The following is a 27,377-nucleotide window of genomic DNA, read 5'->3' as shown; positions in this document are numbered from 1 at the left end:
GTCACAATATGTAAAAGTTTGGGTATCTCTTTATTGATGCAACCCAGAGCATGGTCAAAAGGGGAGGTTAGCACATGTTATTTACAGGGAGGTAAAGTAACAGGATGTTCTTAGCCAGTGGTTCTCAACCTTCGTAATGTTGCGACCCTTTAATACAGTTCCTCATGTGGTGGTGACCCCCAACCATAAAATTATTCTCATTTCTACTTTATAACTGTAATTTTGCTACTGTTGTGAATTGTAATGTAAATATCTGTGTTTTCCAATGGTCTTAGGTGACCCCCTCCACCCACAAAAGGGTCGCAACACACAGGTTGAGAACAACTGCTCTAAGCAGAGGTGAAACATTCTATCTTGTGGGGAAGCATGCTAACCTCAATAAGCAAATAACTCAATGGCTTCAGAAAGTCTCTGAAACTGACAATATTCATTAGGACCCTCCCTCCCCAAGCATATATAAACAGAAAAGGCTGCTAAGAGACATTCTCCAACCCAGTGAGCTGTTTACAGGCTGTGCACTGTGTTCCAGGTTCCCTTTTACTGGTGGGGGGCTTTGGTGATGCAGCTGTCTGAGTGTTCTGCTCCCATAAGTAACCCCTTCTCTATATTCTTGTAAATAATCCCAATAAAACTCACTGGTTCCGAAAGCTGGACTTTGATGATATCCTCACTCTGGTGTTATGAGTAAGTAGACTTTTGTACACTTCTCCCCAGGAAGACCGCCATATGACCTTTAGATGTTCTACTTGCCATACATTCTCCTTCCTTCATCCCTGCCTCAGACTTCTGCTCTCATGTTGGCTCATGAAATGATGACTTATCCAAAGCTCAAGTCCCAAATTATTAACTCGTTCAATTTTTTTCACAGCATAGAATTTTTTACTACAAGGAGAAGTGCAAGTGAAAAAGGAAAAAAAAGTATTGACACAAAGTTCCATACTCTGTACCAAATGCTAAACAGAATGTCGACTTGTAGTCAGAAGATTTTCTGTGTTCCACCCTGTCCGCAGCCGCTCAGACCCAAGTAAACATACAGAGGCTTATATTATTTTTAAACTATGACCATGTCAGGCTTCCTGCTAGCTAGCTCTTATATCTTAAATTAACCCATTTCTACTAATCTATGTTTTGCCATGTGTTCTGCAGCTTTACCTGCATCCCATTTGTTCCTGGGGCAACTGGTTGGTGTCTCCTCTCTCTGCCTTTCTCCTTCTCCTTTCTAGTTAGAATGTCCCTCCTAGCCCTATTCTGCCTCACCATTGGCAAAACAACTTTATTTATCAACCAATCAGAGCAACAAATATTCACAGCATACAGAACGATATCATTTCCACTATATTCTATTTAAAAGGAAGGTTTTAACTTTAACATAGTAAAATTACATATAACAAAACAATTATCAAGCAAGAATTATAGTTATAATATCTAGTCTACTTGTATTTGGCAAAATTAAAGAAGATATCCTATCTATCCTATATTTGTGAGTCTAAGGTTTCATATCTAATTTATCTTTTATCAAGGAAAATTATAACTATACACTCTTCAACTACATCAAAGACCTCAGAAGGATACAATATTATCTAAGTAAAGAGGAAGAGCATTGTAAGCAACTTCCAAAAATCTAGAATGACAGAGACAGCTGTCTGTCTGAACATCATCCAAAGTTCCTCTGTAACATTGGGGCATCCATCCATCTTTAGCCTAGAGTCTCTCAGTCACTTTTTTTCAGTGTCCTGTAGAATGTCTGACAGTTTCTTCTGCGAAGCATGGACCTGAAGGAACATTTTGTCAAGCAAAGTTCAGTGGTCACCTTCCTATGGGTCCTGCATGTCCAGTTGATACAACATTTTGTCAAGCAGTCCAGGTAAGAACAGTTTCTTGCCCAAATGGCTATTTTTGCCAACAAGAAGATAAACTCTATATGTAGTGTCTTTGACGCCCATCCTCCTCTCTGAAGTAAATCAGTGCTGCCAGGAGCATATGTATCTCATTGTCCATGAAAGTCTAAGTTTTTAAACCATTTTAAATGCCATATTCTGTAGGTCTTTGAAGTGTTTGAAGATTACCTACCTAATCAAACTATATCTATGTATACCTAGAAAAAACTTAGCATGTTGATAAGTTTGACTATCATAGAAGACTAATTATTAATCTGTATTTCTTAATTATCCTCTACAATTTAAATGAGCTGCATAAACATAATATCTTAAATAAGAGTAGAAATATACATACAGAATAACAAAATTAACTTTAAATTTTTATCAATAAACTAAAATCTATACCAATGTAAAACATTTTAAACAAGTTGCTCTTTAAAAGTAGGTTCAACAATCCACCCATTAATCCTATCATAGCTATATCCTATATTCCTATATCATATCCCCCTTTCTTCTTTTAGAAAGAGATTGAATATGACCAATAACAATTTGTAAACAACAATCTAAACAAAGACAAATATCCATAATCCATTTTGTGAGAATGTGGGTGTAGTGTTCTAGGCTACTTACTGCTGACAAAGGGTGCTGGTAATCTTATGGGGACACAAAGAAAATTTTAGGATTATGGTTAAGTCCTGACTGGTGTAGTCTGTGAGGCTGTATTCTCTGAGCCAGCTGCCTTGAAGTTGTTTTGGATGTTGGATCATCTGGGCCATACATAACTTTTGTAAATTATTCAATTTTCTTCCCTGCTTCCTCAATGCTGTCCCATGCATTCATGGCTGCCATGTGGCATAAAATTAAGGTTTGGTTATCATATAAACATTTTCTTTGTATTTCAGCATATTTGCCTTCTCCAAGAAGCTGATCCTGGAGAATTTCCACACCTCTAATCCTACATTATTGTTGTATGGTTTTAGTCTCCACTTTAAACCACATTCTCCATTGTAATTGTGCCCAATTTAGGACAGCTGTAATTAATCCTTTCCAGTCCTGGGGGATAATTCTGTTACAAGTTGACCACGAGTTGAACATCTACTTTACAAATGGAGAATGCATACCATATGAGACTATAGCTTCTTTAAATATCCTTAAATCTAACATTTCCATTGGAGTCCAATTAGCTTGTACATGCCCTTGAGCAGTAGTTCCTGTAAGGTTACCAGATAGATTAAGTTTGGTTGTTTGAAAACAGGCTGTCTCTCTGTAACCATATAATTTAATCCTGAAATAATTTCACCTTTAAATTCTTCTGTATGCATCTGAATTTCTCTATAATTAATTTTAACAGGTTTTTCTAAAGTCAATCCTGAGTTAGGAGACATATCTGGGTCTGAATTCTCCTATGATTCATTTTAACAGGTTTTTCTAAAGCTTTTATCTTGGCACTTAAATTGACCAACCTTTTTAATGCTAAAATAAAAATGATTAAGCGAATAATATTCATAATTGATGTTACATACATCCCATCAACATTAATTATTCTCTAATTTAACTGTTCCATTTTCAGACTGCCTAATGTGTTATCAAAAGAGACCAAATTCCTTCCCTTATAAAAATGTTTCCCATTTTTTAATGTGGGAAAAAAATTATCTTTTAACTAATTTCACCCTTTAAGATATCTTAAGTGACTTACCAAGTCTACATAGAACAGTAGAAGTCCAAGGGAATTTCAAAGCAGCTACCTAGTGTGGTGGCAGTCTGAAATGGTAATCCAGAGAGAGAGAGAGAGCCCACCAACAACCAGGAGGAAAAAAAAAGCTAAAGGAAGTCTGGCCACATGCTCTGGCCTGAGCCGTGCAACTGGGCCTGAGCCAGGGCTCTGTAAGCCCATAAGTAGTCAGACTGTGTGTAGCTTCAGCCACTTGCAGCTCCAGCTTCATGCAGCATGTAGCTCTGGTGGAACTGGGGCCTGCAAGGCCACAGGCAAGTGGCTTTTTTGTGAATTCCTGCCCCACAGTTAATTCCAGTACCAACCATAGAGACCTGGAGTTCTGTACAGTCAGACAGTGATAGAGCTGTGTAGGAAGAGGAAGTGAGCTAGCTGGGCTAAGAGCCAATGAGAGGGCAGAAATGCAAGGCATATAAGCCTGGGTAGACAGAAAGTCATTCTCTTTGGAAGCTACAGAGTTGGTGAGGTGAGGTTAGCCTGTGACTTTCCATATTTCCCTGATCTGTCTAAGGCTTTAACCCAAATTTCTGGCTCTGTGTTTTTTATTTAATAAGCTCTTTTAAGACTTGTGTTACATCTACTAATACAAAAAACTCTTGTTTGATCTTAGGAAGAGTTTTATTATGTAGCCCAGGCTAGTCTTGAACTCATAATTCTCCTGCTTTAGCTCTTGAGTGCTGGTATAACAGTTCAACCTCTCAATTTAAGTAAAGAATTGGTAAGTGATTTAGCTTACATGTCCTTGAGCAGTAGTTCCTGTAAGGTTACCGAATAGATTAAGTTTGGTTGTTTACCATTCTGAGAAAATTGTCTACATATTTAGCAACAAGCAAAGAAGACACTGGCCTACTTTTCTTTGGTTCAGTTTGTGGATTTGATTATTTTAAATTGTTATGTTGCTGGAGATATAGGACAGTTGTAAAGAGTTTGACTTGTAGTCAATAGTTTTCTCCTGTCCTGCCCAGCCCCGTGGTCCCACACCCACTTATAAAATAATCACTCAGAGCTTCAATATTAATTACAAACTATATGGCCTATGGTTCAAGCTTCCTGCCAGCAAGCTCTTTCATCTTAAATCAACTCATTTCTACAAATCTATATGTTGCCACATGGCCATGGCATTACCCATCTGCTGACATCTTTTTGCTCCTCCAGCAACATGCTCGCATCTCTCTGTCTCTGCCATTCTTTTTTCTGGCTCTCTGCTTGGATTTCTTGCCTGCCTCTAAGCTGCTTTACCATAGGCCAAAGCAGCTTATTTATTAACCAATGGGAACAACACATATTCACAGCACAGAGAAAGACATCCCACAGCACTTTCCCTTTTCTGTCTCATCAAAAAGAAAGTTTTTAACTTTAACACAGTAAAATTACATATAATAGAAGAGTTATCAAGCAAGAATTACAGTTACAATATCTAGTCTATTTGTATTTGGCAAATTTAAAGAAAATATTCTATCTATTCTATATTTGTGAGTCTAAGGTTTCAAACCTAATTTAACTTTTATCATAACCAAGGAAAATTATAACTAGTCTTCAACTACATCAAAGACCCCAGAAGGATATAATATTACCTAAGTAAACAGGAAGTGCATTGTAAGCAACTTCCAAAAATCTAGAATGACAGAGACAGCTGCCTGCCTAGACAGTCACCCAAAGTTCCTCTGAAATGTTGGGGCATCCATCTTCAGCCTATAGGTAGGTCTAGAGTCTCTTGGTCACTTTTCCCTGTGTCCTGTAGAATGTCTGGTAGTCTCCTCTGCAAAGCAGGAAACTGAAGGACCATTTCATCTTGTTTTGGCAAAATTATTGTTCATTTTCCTATGTGTTCTGTATGTCCAGTTTACACAACATATTATCAAGCAGTCCACATAAGAACAGTTTCTTGCCTGAATGGCTATTTTTGTTGGGCGCCAAATGTAAGAGAAATTGCTAAATGGTCTTATTACTAAAAAACCTAGAGCCAGATATTGGGGTGAAACCAAGAGATCAGAGAAACAAAACAAGCCACAGCCATAAGTTCTTACCCTAGGAAATCCTCAGCCCAAGAGAGAGAGCTAGTTCCTGTATACTCATGCCTACATCCTTTCTGTGCCCTGACATCTCACTTCCTCTCTCCACCCAGCTACATCACTTCCTCTTTGTGCCCACCCAGCTCTATCACTTCCTGTCTGTCTGTTCAGACCTCCAGACCTCTATGGTTAACTAGTGCTGGGAATTCAATGTGGTGGTATTGTGTTCCCCAAAATATGCACCCTAATAAACTTATCTGGGGTCAGAGACAGACTAGCCACTATATTAAACATAGAGGATAGGCAGTGGTAGCACACGCCTTTAATCCTAGCATTCCAGAGGCAGAAATCCATTTGCATTTGGATTTCTGTTCAAGGATAAAGGCAAGCATGGTGACTCACGCCTTTAATCCCAGAAAGTGAGCCTTTAATCCCAGGGAGTGATGGCAGAAAGAAAAACATATATAAGGCGTGAAGACCAGAAACTAGAAGCATTTGGCTGGTTAAGCTTTCAGGCTTTGGAGCAGCACAGTTCAGCTGAGAGCCATTGGGATGAGGACACAGAAGCTTCCAGTCTAAGCAAACAGGATCAGCTGAGGAACTGGTGAGGTGAGGTAGCTGTGGCTTGTTTTGCTTCTCTGATCTTCCAGCATTCACCCCAATACCTGCCCCAAGGTTTGATTTTATTAATAAGAACTTTTAAGATTCATGCTATAACTCAAGGTGTGTGCCACCACACCAGGCTCTGTTCCCAGTGTGGCCTTGAGCTCATAGAGATCTGGATGAATCTCTGCCTCCCTAATGCTATGATTAAGGGTATGTGCTACCACTTCCTGACCTCTATGTTTAATATAGTGGCTGGCTTTTTCCTCTGATCCTCAGATAAGCTTTATTGAGGTACACAAATAAAATATCATCACATTGACTAGGTGAATGAAGCCCTGAGCATCATTGAAAAACAGTAATATTATGATGTCCATTTCAGGCTAACATAACTATTGCACTATTTTGCAGAATTTGTTATTTTTATATATTTTAGATTTTAAAGACTATGATGTAAAGTACTTTATTCATAATATTATTATTATTACTTCAGTGGTAGGGTTTTTTGTTATTTGTTTGGTTTTGTCTATTAAGAACTAGCCATCTCATAATAAGTTGGAAATGAAAATAAGACATCCAATCCCAGCACTCAGCACACACAAGCACCTCAATCTATCACACTTCCTGCTTGGTCTAGTGATTGGCAGGTTAGGGTGGAGCACTCCTTGAAAAACATCAATGCTGCCTCATCTGGTTCTGTTTCTGTATCTATTTGGCACAGGAGTCATTCAACAGATGTTTGACTGATCAGTGTTACTGTGTTTGGGGGTCCATACAATCTAATAAATAGCTAAGCAAAGGTTATCATTCAATACTAGCCTAATTGAGGGGAGGAGACATAATAAGGCTTCATATGAAAATGAGTTGCTAGATACACAATATAATGTATGCATTTTATAAGGGCAAAATGGAGATTCAGAAAGACTGAGTACTTTGATGAGGCAGCACTTAGCTCTCTATCCAAAATATCCATTCAGTCATTAGTAGTTTTAAAATACACATTGGATTAATATCTGGGTAATAAATGCCTAATCTGTTAAGTACTTAGTTCTTTACAAAACTGGGTAGCTGACAATCTTTTTCCTTTTATTCAAAAATCTTAATCTTTTTACATATGTAATAATCAAGAAGGTAATTCCACTCTACAGTTAAGTGGTAGCTAGCAGTTAAAACTCATTGTGGAGAAAAGGAATAAGGGGAATAACTAGACATGTGGTGATTTACCCTTGTCTAAGCAACTCACAGTAAGAAAGTCTTCTTTGATGGAGAAGAACAATACCGTTACCAACCAAAGGCTGTCACATTTGGAGATAATCCACCTTCTGCAGCCTGGTGTCTCCCATAAGGGTTACAGGATGGGCAATGATGTAGTCTAGACTCATCAAGTTAGCCAGTCAAGGCCCATACTCTTGTAGACGATGCTTTGGAGGGCTAATCCTAAGGGACATTTTAAAGTCTTCTGTTTCTTCTGGCCTAGACACAGAGTTTGATTTGTTCATTGTCTTTCTTTATAGGCTCTGCCAATGCCTCCCCCAGTCTCTGCCCACTAACTGAAACACTATGATGTGGCTGGAGACTATCTTCCCATTCTTAGGAACCCAACTAAGCTTCTGGACATTGGGATTTTGGCCCCAACTTCCCTACCTGGGGTTTTACCATGGGCAAGGATTTTTAAACTCTGGTGTGACAACTGACTCCTCACGATAGCAAGCCATTGCTTCATGACTTCTTGTCATATCCATTTATATATAGCAATTTATCTCTGAAGGCAGGTTATTCTAGCCCTTAACACAAGATCCATAAAGTTGACTACTCAGATTTTTAATGCAATCATTTAATTATCTCATCTCTCACATGAGAGAGATAGAGAACCTGCCATCAGGGAAGAAGCCAAAGCTAGAATCAAGATCACAAAATATCCTCTCTTTCCTCATCCAGGAGTTCACAAGGGAGGCGGCTGGCGTGGCAGTTGGAGTAACAAACTTACCCTCCTGGCTATCTGCCTACATTTTTACTCAAATTCTGACTGCTATACTGTATTGCTGGCAACGTCAGTTCTCTTCAATAACAAAGACTTCCCAGTTCAGAGTATATCCTTGTGTGACTAGTAGGAAAAGTGAGCAAAAATCCAACATGATAAACAGGGAGGAATGTCAAACTCTTATTCAGTCCATGAAAAACCTAGTCATAATTCTAACTTTGCTCCCTTAAGCATGGTGAGAGGGCATAGCTCATTTGGAAAATCTGACCCACAGCCCAAGACTCAATACAGTGAAATGCTTTGTCCCCTGACTGCTCTTACCACACCAGGAACATTCTATATGTAATTATTTAATCCCCAGCCGAAAGCTAGCAGACAATGAAACCCCCACAGAATGTTTTTACCCTGCTGAGGTGTTCAAGTATCAGTTCCACAGAAAACATTTTCAAAGCTTTTCATGTCATTTTTCCAAGCCACCTTCTCAGTCATGCCTAAAATGCCTATATTTGAATATTCGCCATCTAGTAAAATATAGCCCTGTCCAACAGTTCACATCATTCAACCAGGACAACTTTGGTGGCATAGGTAGAGTTTCCAGTCTTGTTTTGTTTGGGTTTTTAACCTTTTTTTTTTTAAGTACATTCCATGCGTTTGGGTGGTTTTGACTATCATCTATTGCTGTTGGATTTTCCCCCACTGCATCAAGTTGCTTTTGTACTCGTTCTTATACCCATCAATGGCTCCCTCTGAGGAGCAGTGACAACCCACAGGAGGATTTTTCCATGAGTTCTGCCTTATGCTAATAGTACATGGTCGGAAAATAAGGTAAATACAGTTACTGCCACTGAACTGAACATATCAGAGTCATTAAAATAGTCAATTTTGCCGTCTATATTTTTCTACCCACACAAAGTAAAGGCCAACTCATAGAAGCCAATGAGGTCAAGACAGGGAGAAAAGTCAAATAATGGACATGGATAGGGAAAGTGGCTTTGACTTTCTCAACAGGAGTTTGGGGAAAGCATTCCACCTTGATACTTTCCATCATGGAGTCTAGGGGGGAAAGGGGGCTATTGTCAAATAGCGTGGAAGGGGGGGGGAAAAGTTAAACCCTAGCCCTCTGCTGGTGTGATTCCAGGATTGCCCTGTGGCGAACAGCTGCTTCAGATTGATTACCTTTGCAATAGGCGATCTAGAACGAATGTTGTGAACGTGTACTGATTCCAAACACCTGTTCTGACCACTTTGCAGTAGGACACTCAAAACAAACAAACAAACGAACAAAAATTGTAAAACAACAGATGATGAACTGAAGATCGGGGGCAAATACAGAAAGGATTCAGCATGGAGCAGATTTCAAACTGCTCAAAGACACCACAAGGTGGGCGTGTTTCAGAAACTCAAGAAACAGAAAGAGGTTGAACCACTTGCAAGAAATAAGGCAAAATCCCAAAGAAATTTACATTTCACTCGAAAGCTCCTTGTGTACTAGACTGCCCTGGAGGTGTTCCTTTAGAAGTGCTTAGTGTAGACACCTGGGTAGTAAGGTGTCAAAGTAAGTTCAAAGAAATACTTGAAAGAATGGAGGAGGAGGTGCATGCAAATCAGCCTGGTGTATCAACTAAGGGATGGAATGGAGAGCTGAGGAAGGGAAGGCGCTTACCAGGCCACCTCCACAGGTGCTGAAAGAGGCCAGGGAGCCAGGATGGCGCAGCACCGTCCCAGTGTAAAAGCAGGCGGCGTCTGGCGGCGTAGGAGGGCGAGGGTCAGCCTCTGCCCGGGTGGGATCAGGACCTGGATTTGGCCACTGCTCCACCGCGAAGCGCTGTGCCAGGAAGCGACCGTCTCTCCGGAGCAGCAGGTACAGGTCCCTGGAGAGAGCCGGGATCCTCAGCAACACCTCCTCAGTGCCGGATTCTTCTTGCTCCGCCGGGGGCGGGGACGAGGGTGGTTTGGGGGGCGAGGACGGCTGCCACGAGGCCGGGGCTCCCGAGGACAGGGCGGTATCTCCGCTGGATCCCCGAGGCAGCTCCTGGGATTCGAGTTCCTCCTCGTCCTCACCACCTGGCTGCGGGGTAGACTCGAACCAGGACTCTGACTGGCCTCCGGCGGCTTCTTCCAGCGGTGCCCGGGCCACCGAGCGCACTTCGCGCGAGCTGCCCGCAGCCTGCGCCCGGCCGCCGCCCCCAGCGCCGCGCCCCCATCCCGGGTCTGCGCTGCCCCGGCTGCCGCCCGCCGTGTCCAGAGACTCCCGGCGCCAGAGTGCAGGAAACACGACTTCCCACTCCTCGAGGTCCGGTGTGAGCTGCAGCCCTGCGGAGGAGACAGAGAGATAGGCGCGGGGCTTAAAGTTTGGCAGTTCCACGCACGCAAGCATTCAGGCACAGGGTCCGCACAGATACCATGCGCTTGCACCAAAGCGAGGGAGACCACCCGTCTAGTTCCCGAAACTCCTGCATGACCCGAAGTCTTACAGGCTCAGGCATCTTTCAAAATAAAAGTGTGGCGATGATATTTTAGCATGCACTAACTGAAACCGGTGCGAGCTCCAGCATAATCTCAAAAGTAACACATGGCATGCTTCCCGGTTTTCCTCCAGGTACGGTAAACACAGCTTTGAACTATTACTTGGGGTGGGGTTGGGGGAGCTGATCATTTTACAGATGCTAAAAATGAGACCAAGAGAAGTGCGCTTCCCTTGCGACCCTGACCTGTTCATCCACCGCGCAAGCTGTTTCCCTGCTACCCACAGAGGTCTGCTCAACACGCACGGGTGCACCAGTTCTGCCTCCTGTGTGTCCTCGGTCCGCACTGGCCAAGTAGGAGAGGAAACTGGAAAGTCACTCTAGAACGTACCTGAGATGGTCCCATGCGACAGGAAGCCCAGCTGGTAGAGGAGGCAGCAGCAGCAGCAGATGCGAGTCAGGCGCATCTCGGGGCCCATCTCCAGAGTGCGCGCCTCCGGCGGGATCCACAGCGCACGCAGCCGCCTCCCCGGAGCGCCGGCGGCCAGGCGGCGACTGTGCCCGGGCCCTTTGTTTGCCAGGGGTTGGGGGGTGGGGGGGGCAAGCTGTGTGACTCCGGGAGCCCGGGCGGGGCTGGGGTGGGGAGGAGCGGCCGGCAGCGCCCCGGCTCTCTGCGCTCCAGCTCCCGGGCGAATTAGGTGATGAGTCGACTTTCTGTGCTGTGGACCGTGCAGGAGTTTTCCAGGCCCGGCGGGCCAGAACCGGAGCCCCGAGGGACAGTCCGGCGGTCCGCCGAGAGCCAGGAGACGCGGGGAGGGCCGGGCGGTCTCCGGCCGGGCGGAGGAGCGCGGTCCCAGCCGAGGCTCGCCGCCCGCACCCGCGCAGAGCGAGGCCGGCGCCCGGGTTTGGACAGCTTGCCCGGAGCAGAGCTCTGCACACTCCCCGGGACGCCGCGGCGGGGAGAGGGCTGGCTGGGGGAGGGGGCGGGAGAGCGCGTGCTCCTCAAAAGGGGTGTGTGTGGGGGGGGGATGGAAATCAGGCGGGTCAGACCAGAATCAGGGACCCAGGGGTGCCCGCCAAGCGTGACGTTGAGGGACAAAGGTCCCAGAATACAGCACACGTGCTCACAGGCTAGGCAAGTGTTGGGACCCAAATTCTCTCACCTGACTCCTGATTGGCCATTCCGAAAGACCTGATTTGCATTCCCCCCACCTTCTACCCTCGTGGGGTGGGATGGGGGGGCTGTGGCTTAGGTAAATGCAGGTAGAGGCCTTCCCCTTCCCATCCCACCCTCCCTCTCCGGCTCCTCCTCTGTCCAGTTTTACCACTCTCGGCCCAACACACAAAGCAAAACTCAGTGCAGACTTGAGGATGGAGCTGCAGGCTGTACACCAGAGTTTTTTGATTTGTCTATTCGGTGTCTCAGAGCATTCCAACCCTGAAGGTAATAAAACCTCTCAAGGAGCATACCAAACAGGTTGCCAGGACATAATGGCAGACACCACTGACTTTTCAGTGCCTTCTATGCTACTTTTTCTTGGCTCCCTGTTCATCAGTGTTTCTTTCCTCCTCCTCCTCCCCCTCCTTCCCCTCCTCCTCCTCCTCCTCCTCCTCCTCCTCCTCCTCCTCCTCCTCCTCCTCCTCCTCCCCTTGGAGTAAAATTAAGGAGAGCAGTGTGAAGAGTTGCATTTTAAAGCTCTCAGACCAGGTGAGAATACCTTGCCTCTTTTGTTCGTGTGTGCATAAGTGACGTTCCCTCCCCTTGAGTCTCAAACATTCCTCTTCCTTTGTTGCAGCCCACAACTCTCTCACAGTCACATGGAAACTTTCAATTAGACTCAAGGGTGATTAATCCAACCCGCTATTTCAATCTTCTACACGAGGCCAGGCACCAAGAGTTAATACCAATACACTTAAAAAAAATCAACCGCCGGAAGCGGCTTCCCACATCCTTTATTGTTTTACCTTCCGTTCCTAGTTTCAAAGGCAGTGAGTTTGTCTTCACTGGAGGCAGAAAATCTTATTTCAAAGGCAAGCTATTTCAATTGTTTGAATAAGCTTGGCCCTCCAATGCTTTGGGTAGGCCACTGTTCAAAAGCAGACATGAAAACACTCTAGGTGAGTCTGCCACCACGGCCTCAGTCTTACCCTGTGAAATCTCCAAGACTGGAGTATCTAGGCTTTGAGTTCTGAGACTCACCTAGGAACCTGTTGCTTCTTTTCACAAAACTCAGTTACACAGAATTAAACTAAGCCAAGAGGCAGAGTCAGGAAGGTTGATGAGAAAGGACAGTATGGAGAGGGAGGCTGGTGCCATCCGCATCCAGGTCTTAAGATATTCCTCACGTTTTTGCAATAACATATTACAGAATAAGATTTTTTTTTTATATTTTACCAAAGTAAAATTCCAAGAGAAATGCATATTAAATTATGGATGCTTATTGGAATAATTTGGGATTTCTTAAAATGAACTGTATTTCTAAGTTAAATGTGCTACAAGTCAAGGGCTGCCAATGTCAAGTTCCCATCCATTTAGTGATTTCCTACTATTAGAAATCCCTACTAGTTCCTCGTGAAAGAAGTGAATTAATTATTGCAGTAATACTTACCTGCTTTCCAGGCAGCTTTGCATCCTTCCATTTGAATACTAATATCACTTATTTTGTACAGAGTCAGATGCTTTTATAGTTTGCATTGAGATAGGCTTCCACATTTATTCCTCCTACCAGACTATCAAGTTTTGAGAGGTAGCCATGATTCCTTTTGCCTGTCTCTCCACAGCAGCCTGATTCATTCCAGGAGCTACACTGAATAATGGTTCTAATCCTCACGAAATATCCCAAGTTGTTATTTATTCCAATTTCAACTCCTCGATCCAGAATTAACACTAGTTCTAGCTGCGGATCTGCCACTTATCCATGCGATGTTTGGCTGGGAAACAAAACAAACCTCAGAGAGAAGTGGTGTGTGGGAAATGTCTGGGCTCTAACCAGAAGAGAGTTTTATGAGTATCAGTGAAAGTGGGTTTGATTTGTGTGTGTGTGTATGAAAGAAAGAACTAATTTGATTTAAGACTCGGTAAAGTATGTGTGGGTGAAGTAGAGAAGAGAGGGGAGGGCTGCGGCATAGATGTACATAAGCAACCTCCGAGGAAAGAAAAAAGCATCTGGGAAATACGTTGGTTAGGACAGGTTGTTCCATATTTCACCAGACAGTAACTAGAATCAACCAAGCACTGCTTTTGTGCTCTCAGAGCAAGGACACAGGGAGGAGAGGTAGATGGTTCAGATTGCAAGGAGGAAGAGACAACTGTGCTTGTGTACAAGGCGTTCACATGTTGCGTTTTACAACTGGATGATCTATATGCAGAGCTGACTACCCTTCCTTCAGACTCTCTTATTCGCTTCATCTTTGGCACTGGGGTTCTCACAGCATAAACCTTAAATACTTCCCTCTCCAGGAAGAAAAAAAGACTTAAAATATTGAGGAGGAACTCTTTTACTGAGTTTCATGAGGGTATTAGCTCTTCCCATCTAAACTGAGATCACAACTTAAGGTGTTTCTGGCCATGGTAGAAAAATATGGACCATATTTTAACTCTGACTTTGAAGAATTAGCAAATGGATAGGATGGGGTCAGAGAGATGGTTCAGCAGGGAAAGGCACCTGCCACCAAGCCTGAGGACCTGAGTCCAACCCTTTAGATCCTCATGGTAGAAGGACAGAATCAACTTCCGAAGTTGTCCTCTGACACGTGTGTGCACAGACAAGCAGACATGTGTGCATCTGTGTATGCATGCGTGTGCGCGCACGCACGCACGCACGCACGCATGCACGCACATACACACACTTTTACATAAGCAAAAGAAAACAGGAAAGACATGTGAAAGAATAGTTTTCAGGCACTAAACCAGGCTAGAGTTGTGACTCAAGAGAGAAAGCAACATGTGAAATAAGCACTCTCATTTCCTTAGCCCACCAACTAGGAGTAAACATTCAGAACACAAAAGAATCAAACAAGACCCTGAAGTCTAGAACACAAAGTGATGCAGCTAGAATTTACAAAGCAGAACCCCAGAAAAGAAGGGACTTCGGAGACTACACCGGGTATATTGTCGAGTAGCAATCTTAACAGTTTAAAACCATTAAACATTTACAGTTTCGGAGTTTCTAAGGAATCTAGGAGTGGCTGAGCTGGGTCTTTCTGGCTAGAGGTCTCTAAGAAGATTGTAGTTAAACTCTTGGCCGGGAGTACAGTTTCAGAACACTTAACTGGAAATAGAACTTCCGTGCTTGCTACAGGAATTTCCCTGTAGGGTTGCTGGGCACGTGTATTTGTGGTCTGAGAGAGAGGCTACCCAAGGAGCAGCCATAGTATTTTATAACCTAGGAGAGATGAGCCATCATTGCTACCATAGTCTGTAAGTACCAAAGAAATCACTATGTTCACCTCACATTCAAAGGGAAACGTAGTAAAGAATTTTTGAATGCATATTTTAAATTATTTATTTTCTCCTGTCTTAAAGTATGTATTTTATCTCCATAGGAAAGCTATACTCATCCCTCCCCCAAACCCTCAAAAGATTGGTCCTATTTTTGGGCATGTGTACGTGTGCAGTGTGTGTGGAATATGTGTGTATGTATATGCACGTGCATGCATGTGTGCATGCGTGGAGAGGCCCAAACTTGATGCTGGTTATCAATCTTGATTACCCTTCATTTCATTTATTAAGCCCAGGGTATTACAGCTCCCAGAGATGATCAATTCTGACCAGTCTAGAATATCACCATCTAATTTCCTGGAGTTTATGACAGCCCTCCTTGAATCATTGAATTCAGGCCCTCTCCTCTGTGTACCCCAGAGAAACATAAGGAGCAATTTATTCAACTCTCATATACCAAACTAACAGTGGAGGCAACAGTTGTAGAATTTCTGTTCAAAAAGGAGTAAAGCAGAGGCAGAAAAGAACCACACGGTTGTAGTACATGATCACATTGTGTTATGTACATGTATGGCATTCTCAATACAAAAAATAAAAATAAAATTAAAAATAAGTCAAAAGTAGAAAAATGGCACAGAAACACTCTCTCTCTCTCTCTCTCTCTCTCTCTCTCTCTCTCTCTCTCTCTCTCTCTCTCTGGTGTAAACCAGATAGGGGTCTATAGTTTATTTAATACTGCTATGTCCTGTCAATTTCTCAGTTTGATACTAAACTGTGGCTACAAAAAATTGCATCATTGGTCAAATCTAGATAACGGGGCTGGGATATGCCTCAATGGATATTAACATTTAGTGTGCAAGCATGAGGATATGAATTTGTATTTCAACCAGCATCCGTGTTAAAAAAAAAAAAGGAGGGGGCATAGTTATGTTACAGACCTGTAACCCAAGCACTGCAAAGCCTTGAAGCTTGCTGGCCAGGCAGCCTAGCCACAATGGTGAGTTTCTTATTGTCTCAAAGCAATAAGGAAGACAGAAATAGATGAAGATATCTGGCATCTTCTGGTTTTTTTAGGTGTGTGCATGAATACATAGCATAGTGCTTAACACACACACACACACACACACAATGCTTACAACACATATAAAAATGAACAAAAATCCTAGACACAAAGGGCATAGAAGATATTAGTGTTACATTAGCAAATTGCTAAATGTAATTTAAAAATTTTAAATGTTATTTTAAAAAGTAAAGCTTAAAGGCTTTTGTGGCACTTTAGACTCTCATTGATACTCTTTACAATACCCAATTCCCAATTACAAAGGCATTCTCAGAATTTACCTTTCTTTTACAGCAGTGTGCTCATAACTTTTTTTTTGTTTGTTTTCTGTTTTTTTTTATTTATTTATTTATTTTTTGGTTTTTCGAGACAGGGTTTCTCTGTGTAGCTTTGCACCTTTCCTGGAACTCACTTGGTAGCCCAGGCTGGCCTCGAACTCACAGAGATCTGCCTGACTCTGCCTCCCGAGTGCTGGGATTAAAGGCGTGCGCCACCACCGCCCGGCGTGTGCTTATAACTTTTAAAGGTACTCATTGTCTATCACTGCCTAATAAATTAAGGCAGAACCTCATATATTTTAAAAAAGCATAGGCTTGTATTTCACATTGTCTTTTTAAGGACCTATCTAGATGCTTCTGGTTCAGATTTTCTGATAAGAAGGCAATTGAACTATAGGTCAGAGACATGGGTCATAGTAATTGAAGACGACTAATCCAGAACGTCTTTGTTCCCCACAGAGGTGTTATTCAAGAGAAAACAAGAGTACACCCAAGATCGGGGCCCAGCACTTAAATAACCTAATAATAGAAATGAGCACCATTTTTCCCATAGTCTGTCAGATATGATTTATTAAGTCCAACACATTAGTTAAAAGAATTGAGCTGCATCCTGCATTGGTAGAATATCATGTATTCTGTGAGCTGTTCCTAGAAATATCAGAGCTTGGCATTCTAGAAGCTATCTGTGCTCTGATTCATACAAGTATCTGAAGTAACTGCCCATTGGCTGGGGTAAGAGAGCCAGAAAATGCAGGAAACCTCAGAGCTTACAGCACTCTGAGGCAGTGTGTGGACCTCAACTAGAGTTGAGGGGCTTCATAACACACAGATTATTAGAAAGTATGTCTAGAAAAGCATCTGCTTAGCAATTAGACTAAGTTAGTCATGTCCTTAAGGTTGACATGTGACCATCTTAACAATGCTTTAAAAGTCCCAATGTGATCCATCTGTTTCCAAGTAACTTAACTGCCTACTAGAACAAGTTTGTGGTGTTTAAAGGAATAATGATTTTTTTAAAAAAAATAGCAACAATGCAAAAAATTTCATTCTCTGGCATCCACTAAAAAGTTCTATGCAAGCAAAAAATTGAAAGCTATGTCCTAATAACAAAAAGAAAGAAAGTCGATTAGTAAAAAACAGATGCAGACACAATAGAAATAACATGAGCCAACAAACGCATTAAAGGAGTAAAATAGATATGCTTTACATGTAAAAGAAGGAAGAAACCATGAGCCCAAAGTGGAGTAAGGGCAAGACTATCCATTTTGAAACTGTAGACATGAAATCCACAATATTTTAAATGCAATAATGTTGGTAACTTTTGGTTTATTAATCTATCTTTATCATTTGTCTTTTTGATTTTCAATTTCCAATACTAAGTCATTTTCTCTTACATTTCTCTTGGAAAGTCTAAAGTTTTATCAGTTTGGATCCCACATTCACTCCGACTCAATTCTTATAACAAGGACAAAGTAATATCATGGTTCCTATGTATGTATACAGATGGACATTTGCCATCACTATTGTGAATGATTACATGTTACATATTAATTAAAACCAAGAAAGCAATAGTTTTTCTATACCCATAGAACTGAAGAATTTTTAAAAATTTCTACAACAGCCAGGTGGTGGTGGTGCATGCCTTTAATCTCAGCACTTGGGAGGCAGAGGCAAGCGGATCTCTGTGAGTTCGAGGCCAGCCTGGTCTACAAAGCGATTTCCAGGAAAGGCACAAAACTACACAGAGAAACCCTGTCGAGAAAAAAAAAATTTCTACAACACTAAATGTTTGTTAGGATATGAAAAAAACCTACATTCCCACACATGTCACATGAAAGCAATATGATAGAGCCACTTTGGAAACATCGTTTAAGAGATTTTTTAAAATATTCCTTAAGTATATATTACTGTACAACTCAACAACTAAGTTCCTAGATACTTATCTGAGAAAAGTTAATAAGCGCACATGTAAAAAAAATGATGTGTCCTTGAGTAATCATGCCACTTTTATTCATGTAGGTAAAACCAGAAGTGACATTGTACGTCAATTGCTAAAGCAGATAAATAGACTTCTGTACATCCTTGTAGTGGAAAATTACTCAGCATGAAAGAATGTAAGCTACTGTTCATTCAATAACACAGGTGGTTCTCAAGAGCAGATTCTAAGTGAAGGTTAGAATGAAATCTATAAAATACAAAAAAAAAACAACCTCAAATATAATTGATGAGGGAATCAATGGGCATAGATGGCAAAGGGGGATAAGTGGTTGGGTAATGCAAATGCCTTATGTCATGGTTATGACAGTGGTTAAATGATTATTGACATTATTCAAGACTTACTAAAATCATATTTAACATTAATGGAAGTTATTATATCTGGATTATATCTAATTAGATCTATTTTAAAAGTAAAAAGAAAAAAAAATGTTCGCTAAGTTTCCAGTACCAGGCTGTGGTGGTATTGTGTTCTCCAAAATATTGTGCACCCTAATAAACTTGTCTGGGGTCAGAGACAGAACAGCCACTAGATACAAAGGGTAGAAAATGGTGGCACTCACACCTTTAATCCTAGCATTCTACAGGTAGAAATCCCTCTGGATCTCTGTGAGTTCAAGGCCACATTGGAAACAGCCAGGCATGGTGACACATGCCTTTAATCCCAGAAATTGAGCCTTTAATCCCAGGGAGTGATGGCAGAAAGCAAAAAGGTATATAAGGCATGAGGACCAGAAACTAGAAGCATTTGGCTGGTTAAGTTTTCAGGCTTTCGAGCAGCAGTTCAGCTGAGATTCTGGATGAGGACTCAGAGGCATCCAGTCTGAGGAAACAGGATCAGCTGAGGAACTGGCAAGGTGAGGTAGCTGTGGCTTGTTCTGCTTCTCTGATCTTCCAGCATTCACCCCAATAACTGGCCTCAGGTTTGATTTAATTAACAAGACTCTTTAAGATTCATGCTACACCAGGCATGATTTCTCTCCTGTGGATTGGGCTTTGAGTACAATTAGAAAGCTGTTGGTTGCAGCTAAGATACAAGAGCCACTCTTACACTTTCAGAGATATCTTGTCCTGCTGATCACTTCTGTAGTTCATAGACATCACAGTTGGGAGAGACTATTGATTTCTTCCCTCCACTGACAACTTGCGTAGCATCTTCTGGTAAATGAAAGCCAAATGTTGGAGATGAGGCTTTCAGGTTCTACAGAGTTCCAATCTTCCAAGTCCTGCATCTGAAGAATGTGATGTCTTCAGCAATAGGGACTTACCTTCAACCTTAAGGAGGCAACCTGAAGTAGCAGCAATAATGTTTTGGCACATGTTTGTATGATGCTTGGGTCTAGTGAGATCATGGATCTTAGAGGAAAACCTACTATTGCCACTTTTCAAGACCAGCATAATTCCTAACTGCATTTTGAAACGTATTCTTAAACCCACAAAGTATAGCTCTCATCCTTCATCAAAGAAGCTTCCCTTCCAGCAGATAGGGACAATTATAGAAAACCACAACAGATCAACATGCAGAGAACACCTGATCATGTGTTATCTAGCCCCAATGGAGACATCTACAACACAACTGCTGTACTTAAGACATCATGGAAGAGGGAAAGAAAGATTGTAAGAGCCAGAGGACCAGGAGATCTTTTGTGAGATTGTGTCTCCTAGAAATGACATGGAAGCTACACTCACAGAAATTTAACAATATGACTACCTAAACGATATCTAAACAATGTCAATAGACATGCTAACACGGAAAGGAGAAACTTCATGGGGCCCCTTCTCCAGACAAAGAACTACAGATAACATTACATTATTGAAAGAAGGAAACTCAATCTTGCCCACAGATGAGCCCCCTAATTGACTATTCGTTTCCAAGTGGGTAGTCATGAAGGGATGCACACAGAAGCAACACTAAAGAGACCCAGCAGATTGTATTTATATATTTATGCATTCATACACATATGTAAGATTAATAAAGAAAATGAGGCTATGGATTTCAAAGGGAGTGAGGAAGAGTGCGAGGGGCTGGGGGGAGAAAGAAAAGAGGAGAAATGATATGATTATATTTTAATTATTTTTAATAAAAAAGAAATAAAATATGCTAACTACGTGATGGTCCAAATATCTAAATTCTGTAGTTTTCAGAAGTTGAGACCATTTCTAAAGATTTCACATTCAGTATGGTTATCATCATCCACCCAGATGCCCAGAATGTGGAAGTCACTCTTGTCTCGTTTATCTTTTGTGCCAGTCCTGTCCAGCTGATCTTCAAGCCATGGGCTTGTTTTCCTCAGTTCCTAGCTCCAAGCTCTTATCGCTACACTCTTAGTGTAAAAACTGCACCTCCTCCGTAGCCTCTCTCTTGCTCTCCTGTTGTCTCTATACAATCTGATTTTTACTCTGTAGCCAGACCTATCATTTAAGATGAAAATGAAACCCTGCAATTAAAATCCTTCAATGGCTTTCTTGTGCTCTTAGGACCAACTTTAAACTCCTTAACAAAACCTAAAGACCTGTGTGGTCCAAGCGTTTTCATTTCTTCAGACAAATCACATTATATTCCTCCCTTGGGACGTCTTTAATTTTTAGTTTATACCATGATCTTTCCTGCTTCAAGACTATATACGCTGTTCCCTTTGCCTGGAACATGTCACCTCACACATCTAAACTTAAATAGACATTCCTCTCATGCTTGTCTCTTTGCTTCACAAAGTGTCATAAATATCTACTGATCGATGCCATCAGAGCTCCTATGTCTTCTACAGTTCTAGTGTTTAAATTATCATGTGCTACACTTAATTTTCCCAAACTCCTTTCACTGTCTCACAATTCTACTCTCTAGGAATAATCACAGCTAGTTTTTGTGCCATTCATGCAATTGTAAAACAAAAACATATTGACAATAATCACCATATTGTATGATAGACCTGTAAGATTTAAATATGCAAATACACAAAACACCTCCTCCCTCCTTTCTTTTAAAGGTAATTCTAAATAGCCTTACTCAGCACATGGGACAAATGTTTGTTTAGTAGGATGGGAGATGGCCTTTTAAATTCTTACTATACAGGAACTATTTGTAAAAGAAAGTAACACACCTAAGAAAGAAGGAAAGAGAAAGAAAGCAGTCTACATAAATGGATTCTTTAGTTCCCCTTAAATTTTTGGGAGGGTAAAACAAAGCCCTTTCAGGATTGACTTCTATGTTGTGATGAGTGGACTTTGGAAACGTTGATAAATGAAAAGTTTCATGATGTGATTTCATCATTTTAACCAGAAAAAAAAAAATGTTTTTTCATTCATTTGGGGGAAGATTTCTGTTTTCTCTCTTAGTGTGGTATAGGTGATTAGGACATGAAATATCTCAGTTGTTTGGATGAGATATAAAACTTGATACAGGGTTCAGTTCCATCTATGTACGTAAGATTCTCTCAGTAGTAACAGAGACCAAAAGTAAACTTTAAAAATGTAACTCTCCAATCTTCTGAATAGTAAAATATGTAACAACAATGTCCTTCACTTTCATGAACAGCACATTGGGCCTTTTCACATGCCACTTATATCTGATACACAGGAATGTCTTTGCTACTAAACATTTACTTATTATTGACACAAACATTTCCATATTCCAGTTCCAAAATTAAAACATATCAACTGAGATCCAAGAGCTCTCTGCACAGACTTTCTCATTGAATTTCTTCAGTGAATTCCACCAAGTACAACTGGCTATCACTATAATGATTTTGACCTGAAGACCAACACGTCAGTTGTGACATACCTTTATATGCTTCTTGCATTCTATAATTTAGTAATATTTCCTCCTGATAGGAGGATGCTTAATTTTAACACTATTTGCAGTGTCAGGTCTTTGATACCCTGGATTGCTAAATAATCAAAAACATTTATTACATACTTGATCAAATGAAACCATAGATGGTATCATCCATACCTATGTTACACATCCTGCCATAGATGGGAGAATGATGCTGACTCATGTGCCTTTTTTGTTCATGGTTCTATGGCTATTATTAGTATAAAAGTTATTCTGAGGTGGGGTAGAGGCTGCTCTGATTTCCTACAGTATTGCAGCAGTTCAGGTTTTCAGTCTCTGTGTGTCCTGGGCATAGCAAATAGAATGTTCAGACATGGAAAATGAAGAACAAAATATTCAAATCAATAATTACACTGTAGACTTTCTGCCTGAAGGAGTCCAGGGGCATAAGTAGCAAAGGCATCAGTAGTTTGTTAATTTCCCAAGTCAGTTGCACTGACATCCAAACCAGCTGCTCCTAGCACCAGTTTCTTATGGTCTCTGCCTGTATTCAGAGCTTGGTATTCCAGCCTTCCCAATAATTTTTAGGCTATAAAATGACATCATTGAAATACTTTCTTTTCTGTTAAGTAAAGCCATATTTCTGCAGATACAGGCAAGAATCCTAACTTAAACTTGTCTGAGGTCAAAGGGACCTCAAAAACCCAAAATGCTTGCTGTGCATAGTGTAAACTGAAGGGGGTGAACATTCTGTCCCTTTCCATCAGTAGGAATCTGCTGGTCTGTGACACATAGCAACAAAATGTCTTTAAATTATTGCCTATGGTCTCCTGGAACAACAGATGCACTAAAAACAGATCTCCATTTTCCATATACTTTTTGTATGGTGTTTAAGATTTGTGGGATGACATACTTGTTCCTAATGATCCTACACTATTGCCTATGGTCTCCTGGAACAACAGATGCACTGAAAACAGATCTTCATTTTCAATGTACTTGTTGTATGGTATTTAAGATTTTTGGGATGACATACTTGTTCTTAATGATCCTACACAAAAACAATCAGAGAACCAAAATCAAAAACTTCCAGCTCAAGCAAAGTATGATTGAAACCAGGAGGCTTCTATAAGTGAACCAAAGAAAGTATTTACTAGCAAGACAATATGAAGGCCATGGAAAGTTATCTTCTGGGTATGACATTGCCATTACATTTACAAATTCATGGCCTCTACAGTTGTCTGCACAAGAACTACACAGGACTGGGCCTACCCAAGTTCAGCCATGGTTTGAGAAGGGCCTTATGTGGCCTGGCTCTTTTCTGGAGAGCTTCAGCAGTTAATGGTTGCTGGGCAAGAGAGCCATTGCCTTTAAGTGGTGTAACAGCTTGCTCATGCTCCAGCAGCTAGCTTTTGACCCATGTGCAAAATAACCTTTTAAACTCAGTGGGAAAGAAAGAAAGAAAGAAAGAAAGAAAGAAAGAAAGAAAGAAAGAAGGAAAGAAAGAAGGGGGGAAGGAAGGAAGGAAGGAAGGAAGGAAAGAAAGAAGGAAGGAAGATTATCTGATGCCAAATGGTCAGCCATAAACATGTAGAGACAACACTAAATGGCTGTATTTATACATGTGTGTGGCAATATTTAAAAAAAAAGGTCATGGATTTGAGATGGAGTAGAGTGGTAGGAGAAGAGTTGGAGGTAGGAAAATGAGGGGTGGAAATGATAACAATACAGTGCTCGTATATGATCTTCTTAAAAACAATTTAAAGCTTTTAAATTAAATAATAAATTTCAAAAAGTAAAATAATCTTGAACCTCCCATAGGTTTTTTTTATTGGTGAAATTATTAAGGCCACTCCACGTAGTTAAAAGGAGATTTATTTAATGGCGTAACTTACAAATTAAGGGATAGGTAGGTCGCGGAGTCTGGGGAAGGTGTATCGCAGTCCAGAGGTGTTCTCTGGAGCTCTGCTTGGCCCACCTCCACCGTCCAGGGTCCCGGACCAGAGAGAGCGCTGGCCCATCCAGATCTCGGGTCTTCAGGCGCCTCCCTTGGCCCCGGCTTGTAGGCGTGAAAGTTGCCGAAGTCTCAATGGGGGTTGGAACTTCCAGATCAAAGCTGGAATGGCTACCCACTACATTTTTTAGTATTGGGGAAGAAGTGAAATCCAAAGATTAGTCTACTGGATTGCTGGAGGGAATTGTTTCACGTCCCCTGGAGTCAGCTCTATTCCAGGCCCAGAAGAACCAATAGCAGAGAGTAGCATCTTTATACTTAAGCTCAAGTGCTCACATGGGATGTTCTTAAGGACTTTCCTTCTACAAATAATTAGTTGGCATCCTGGATGGGGTAGCACTTAGGCTCAGGTCAAGTGAACTCTCGTGACCACAAAGATATCTCTATCTGACTCAGGCATTTTTCTTTTTTATTACTAACGTATTTTAACATTACAGGAGTGGACTAGATAGGTAATTTTACTGAATCATATTTTATCTGGCTCTAGAAATATGAAAACAAAAGAGAACAAACAAAATACCCCCTTGTTTTAATCATCCATTTTAACAGAGGGCCATTGCTTTTTGCCGAACTCCCAGACTTAGCTTAGTATGCAACCATAGTTCCTGGAGTGACGCTAAACCTGAACACCCCCTCAGAAAGTCTGAGGCAGGCAAGATTAGTATATAAGTAAATTTCTCTCTTTGCCTCTCAGAAGAGAACCTGCAAGGATTTGCTAGGATTGCAATGTTCTGGCAAATAGAATAGAATATACTCAGATATTGGGGGGGGGCATAAGCTCTGAATAATGATCAGTTCCCAAGAACACCAAATCCATGGCACCTGACGTGTTGGCTTGATGGTTTATGATGATCACAAATACACATACTCCAGTGAAATCCTGGATCCACTCTACTATTAGCAGGATAGTAAAAAAATATCAGCTAGAAGTGGGTGGGAGCAGAAGAAGCTGCCTTACATAATCACTAGCTGTGGTAACAACACAAAATGAATTAAACACAATGGTATATTTTCACAATTCTATCCCTTATGGGAGGCAAGTATTCCTTATGCTTTAACATCCAGGATCATTCTTCTGTAAGATTTCTCCATCTCATATAATCTCTCCGTTATCTGTATCTAGTCTGTGGGAGGGATGTCAGAGTCCATAGCTTTTTCAAAACCATCTTCAAGTTGTGTATGTCATGCTTGACCACAGTCATTTAACAAAATCCAAGTATAGGACCATCTCTAAATGGAAGTTTGGGTAGGAGATGTAGCCTCACAGCCCAACATTTTATTAAGGAGAAGTGGATTTCTATGAAGATATAGCTGTTCCCATCGTAATACTTTGCTTTTCCTCCAGTTATGAGTGGGTACCAGGAAACAGATACCATAAAGTTAGTGGACCTCTTATATGAATTTTCCTGATGCACAAACTAGGGATTATTGTGAGGAGGTGCCAAATAAAAAGCCAAAACAATAAAACAAAATTACTGAGAAAATCACAAAAGACTAATGCCTGTAACTTTTAAAAAATATACCTTTTAACTCACCTGGGCATTTGACATGTGGACCCAACAGAATAGCAATGGATGTAAATTAATCAATTAATCAACTTTAGCTGCAAGTCTAAATGAAGTCTTTTTTCTTGATGAATAAAGGTAGATGCTAATATGTAATAAACAACAGTTGGGTTTTGATGATTTTATTTTCATTATTTATATTAAGTGATAAGGAAAACTTCCATTTTAACCTGAAACAAATCAAGGTAAAACCCTGCTCCCCACTTAAGATTATGGTCCACGGATTTTCGTGATCCAGTTCACAGAGACAGGTAAAATAATGCTTTCTCATTCTGTTGATAACGGTGCTGATAAACTGCAAATACCTTGGCAAGATGTATGTTAACAAAGACTAGAACACTCAGAGCCTGGAGCTTCAGTCAAGTTACTAGGGTCTGGTGAAGTAACACAGGGCATGTGCTAGTTTAAATGAAAATGGCCCAGTTGGCTCATAGAGAGTGGCACTATTAGGGGATGTGGCCTTGTTGAAATAGATGTGGCTTTCCTGGAGGAAGTATGTCACTAGGGGATGGGTTTTGAGGTCTCAGATGCTCCAGCCACACCCAGTGTGACAGTCACTTCCTGCTGCTTGTGGTTCCAAATGTAGAGGTCTCATCTACCTCTCCAGCACCATGTCTGCCCACATGCCACCATGTTTCCCACTGTGATGATAATGGGCTAAACCTTCGAAACTGTAAGCCAGCCCACAATTAAATGTTTTCTTTTATAAGAGCTGCTGTGGTCATGGTGCCTCTTCACAGCAATAAAACCCTAACTAATCTCACTCTCAAATATATCCCTACCAGTAAAAATAAAATATTTTTAAGAGTCTTCAGGTTTGGGGAAAAGACATGCTTTTCATTAGAGTGAATCTTTCCTAAGTATTTACCAGATGATTCAAGAGTTGACATTTTTTGAGAATTTCTCAAAACAATGGCAGCTTTTCAAACTGGTCTCACAGGAAGTCACATAACTATCTCTCCATCCTGTGGAGGTTAAAGGAGGCACCAGGTAGCCTGTATCACCTCAGCCCTGAAGGAGACAGTGGGGAGACAGATCATGGAAATTTTAACCCTAAGATTTCTAGAACATTTACATGCTCTCGTCTTCTGGCTGGTCCTTGAAACTGAATTCCAAAGCATGGGGCAACAGGCCTCCTAGCACAGTGGTTCTCAACCTGTGGTTTGTGACCCCTTTGGAAAATCTCTGTCTCCAAAATGTTTACATTACAACTCATAACAGTAGCGAAATTACAGTTATGAAATAGCAAAAAAATAATGTTATGGTTGGGGCCATCACGGCTCGAAGAGCTGTATTAAAAAGGTTGAGAACCACTGGGCTAGCACAGCATGGTCATCAAAAAGGAACAATTGGTCTGTGTTGCTCACCATCATTCCCCAGAGGCTGGCATTAGAAAAGTTGCTTCTAAGTATTGGCTGATATTTCAAGGCGGGCAAACAAACTGTAGAAGAAAGGAAGAATGTTAGATGTGAGTGGAGGAGAAAGAAAGAGAAAGAAGGAGAAATAAATCCAGGTAAGTATGTCCAGAAAATCTTATGAAATAAAAAGTGCATATGTAGGATGGTATCTCAGGGAGTCGTGAGGG

General features: G+C 41.3%; 1 protein-coding gene across 1 annotated transcript in view; it reads right to left on the bottom strand.

The window, feature by feature from the left end:
- Adamts19 (ADAM metallopeptidase with thrombospondin type 1 motif 19) overlaps nt 1-11,149 on the bottom strand; it is a 201,261-nt gene extending 190,112 nt beyond the window's left edge. The window contains exons 1-2 of the mRNA XM_059246204.1: nt 11,062-11,149; nt 9,869-10,518 (exon numbers count right to left, since the gene is read on the bottom strand). Of these exons, the coding sequence (XP_059102187.1) occupies nt 9,869-10,518; nt 11,062-11,149 (738 nt within the window). The remainder of the gene's footprint in view (nt 1-9,868; nt 10,519-11,061) is intronic.
- Nucleotides 11,150-27,377: the final 16,228 nt, after the last annotated feature.

This window comes from Peromyscus eremicus, chromosome 19 (genome assembly GCF_949786415.1).
Source record: "Peromyscus eremicus chromosome 19, PerEre_H2_v1, whole genome shotgun sequence".
In the NCBI taxonomy this organism is placed as follows: Eukaryota; Metazoa; Chordata; class Mammalia; order Rodentia; family Cricetidae; genus Peromyscus; species Peromyscus eremicus.
The sequence above is the reverse complement of the archived record's forward strand: the minus strand, read 5'-3'. Positions and strand labels throughout refer to the sequence as shown.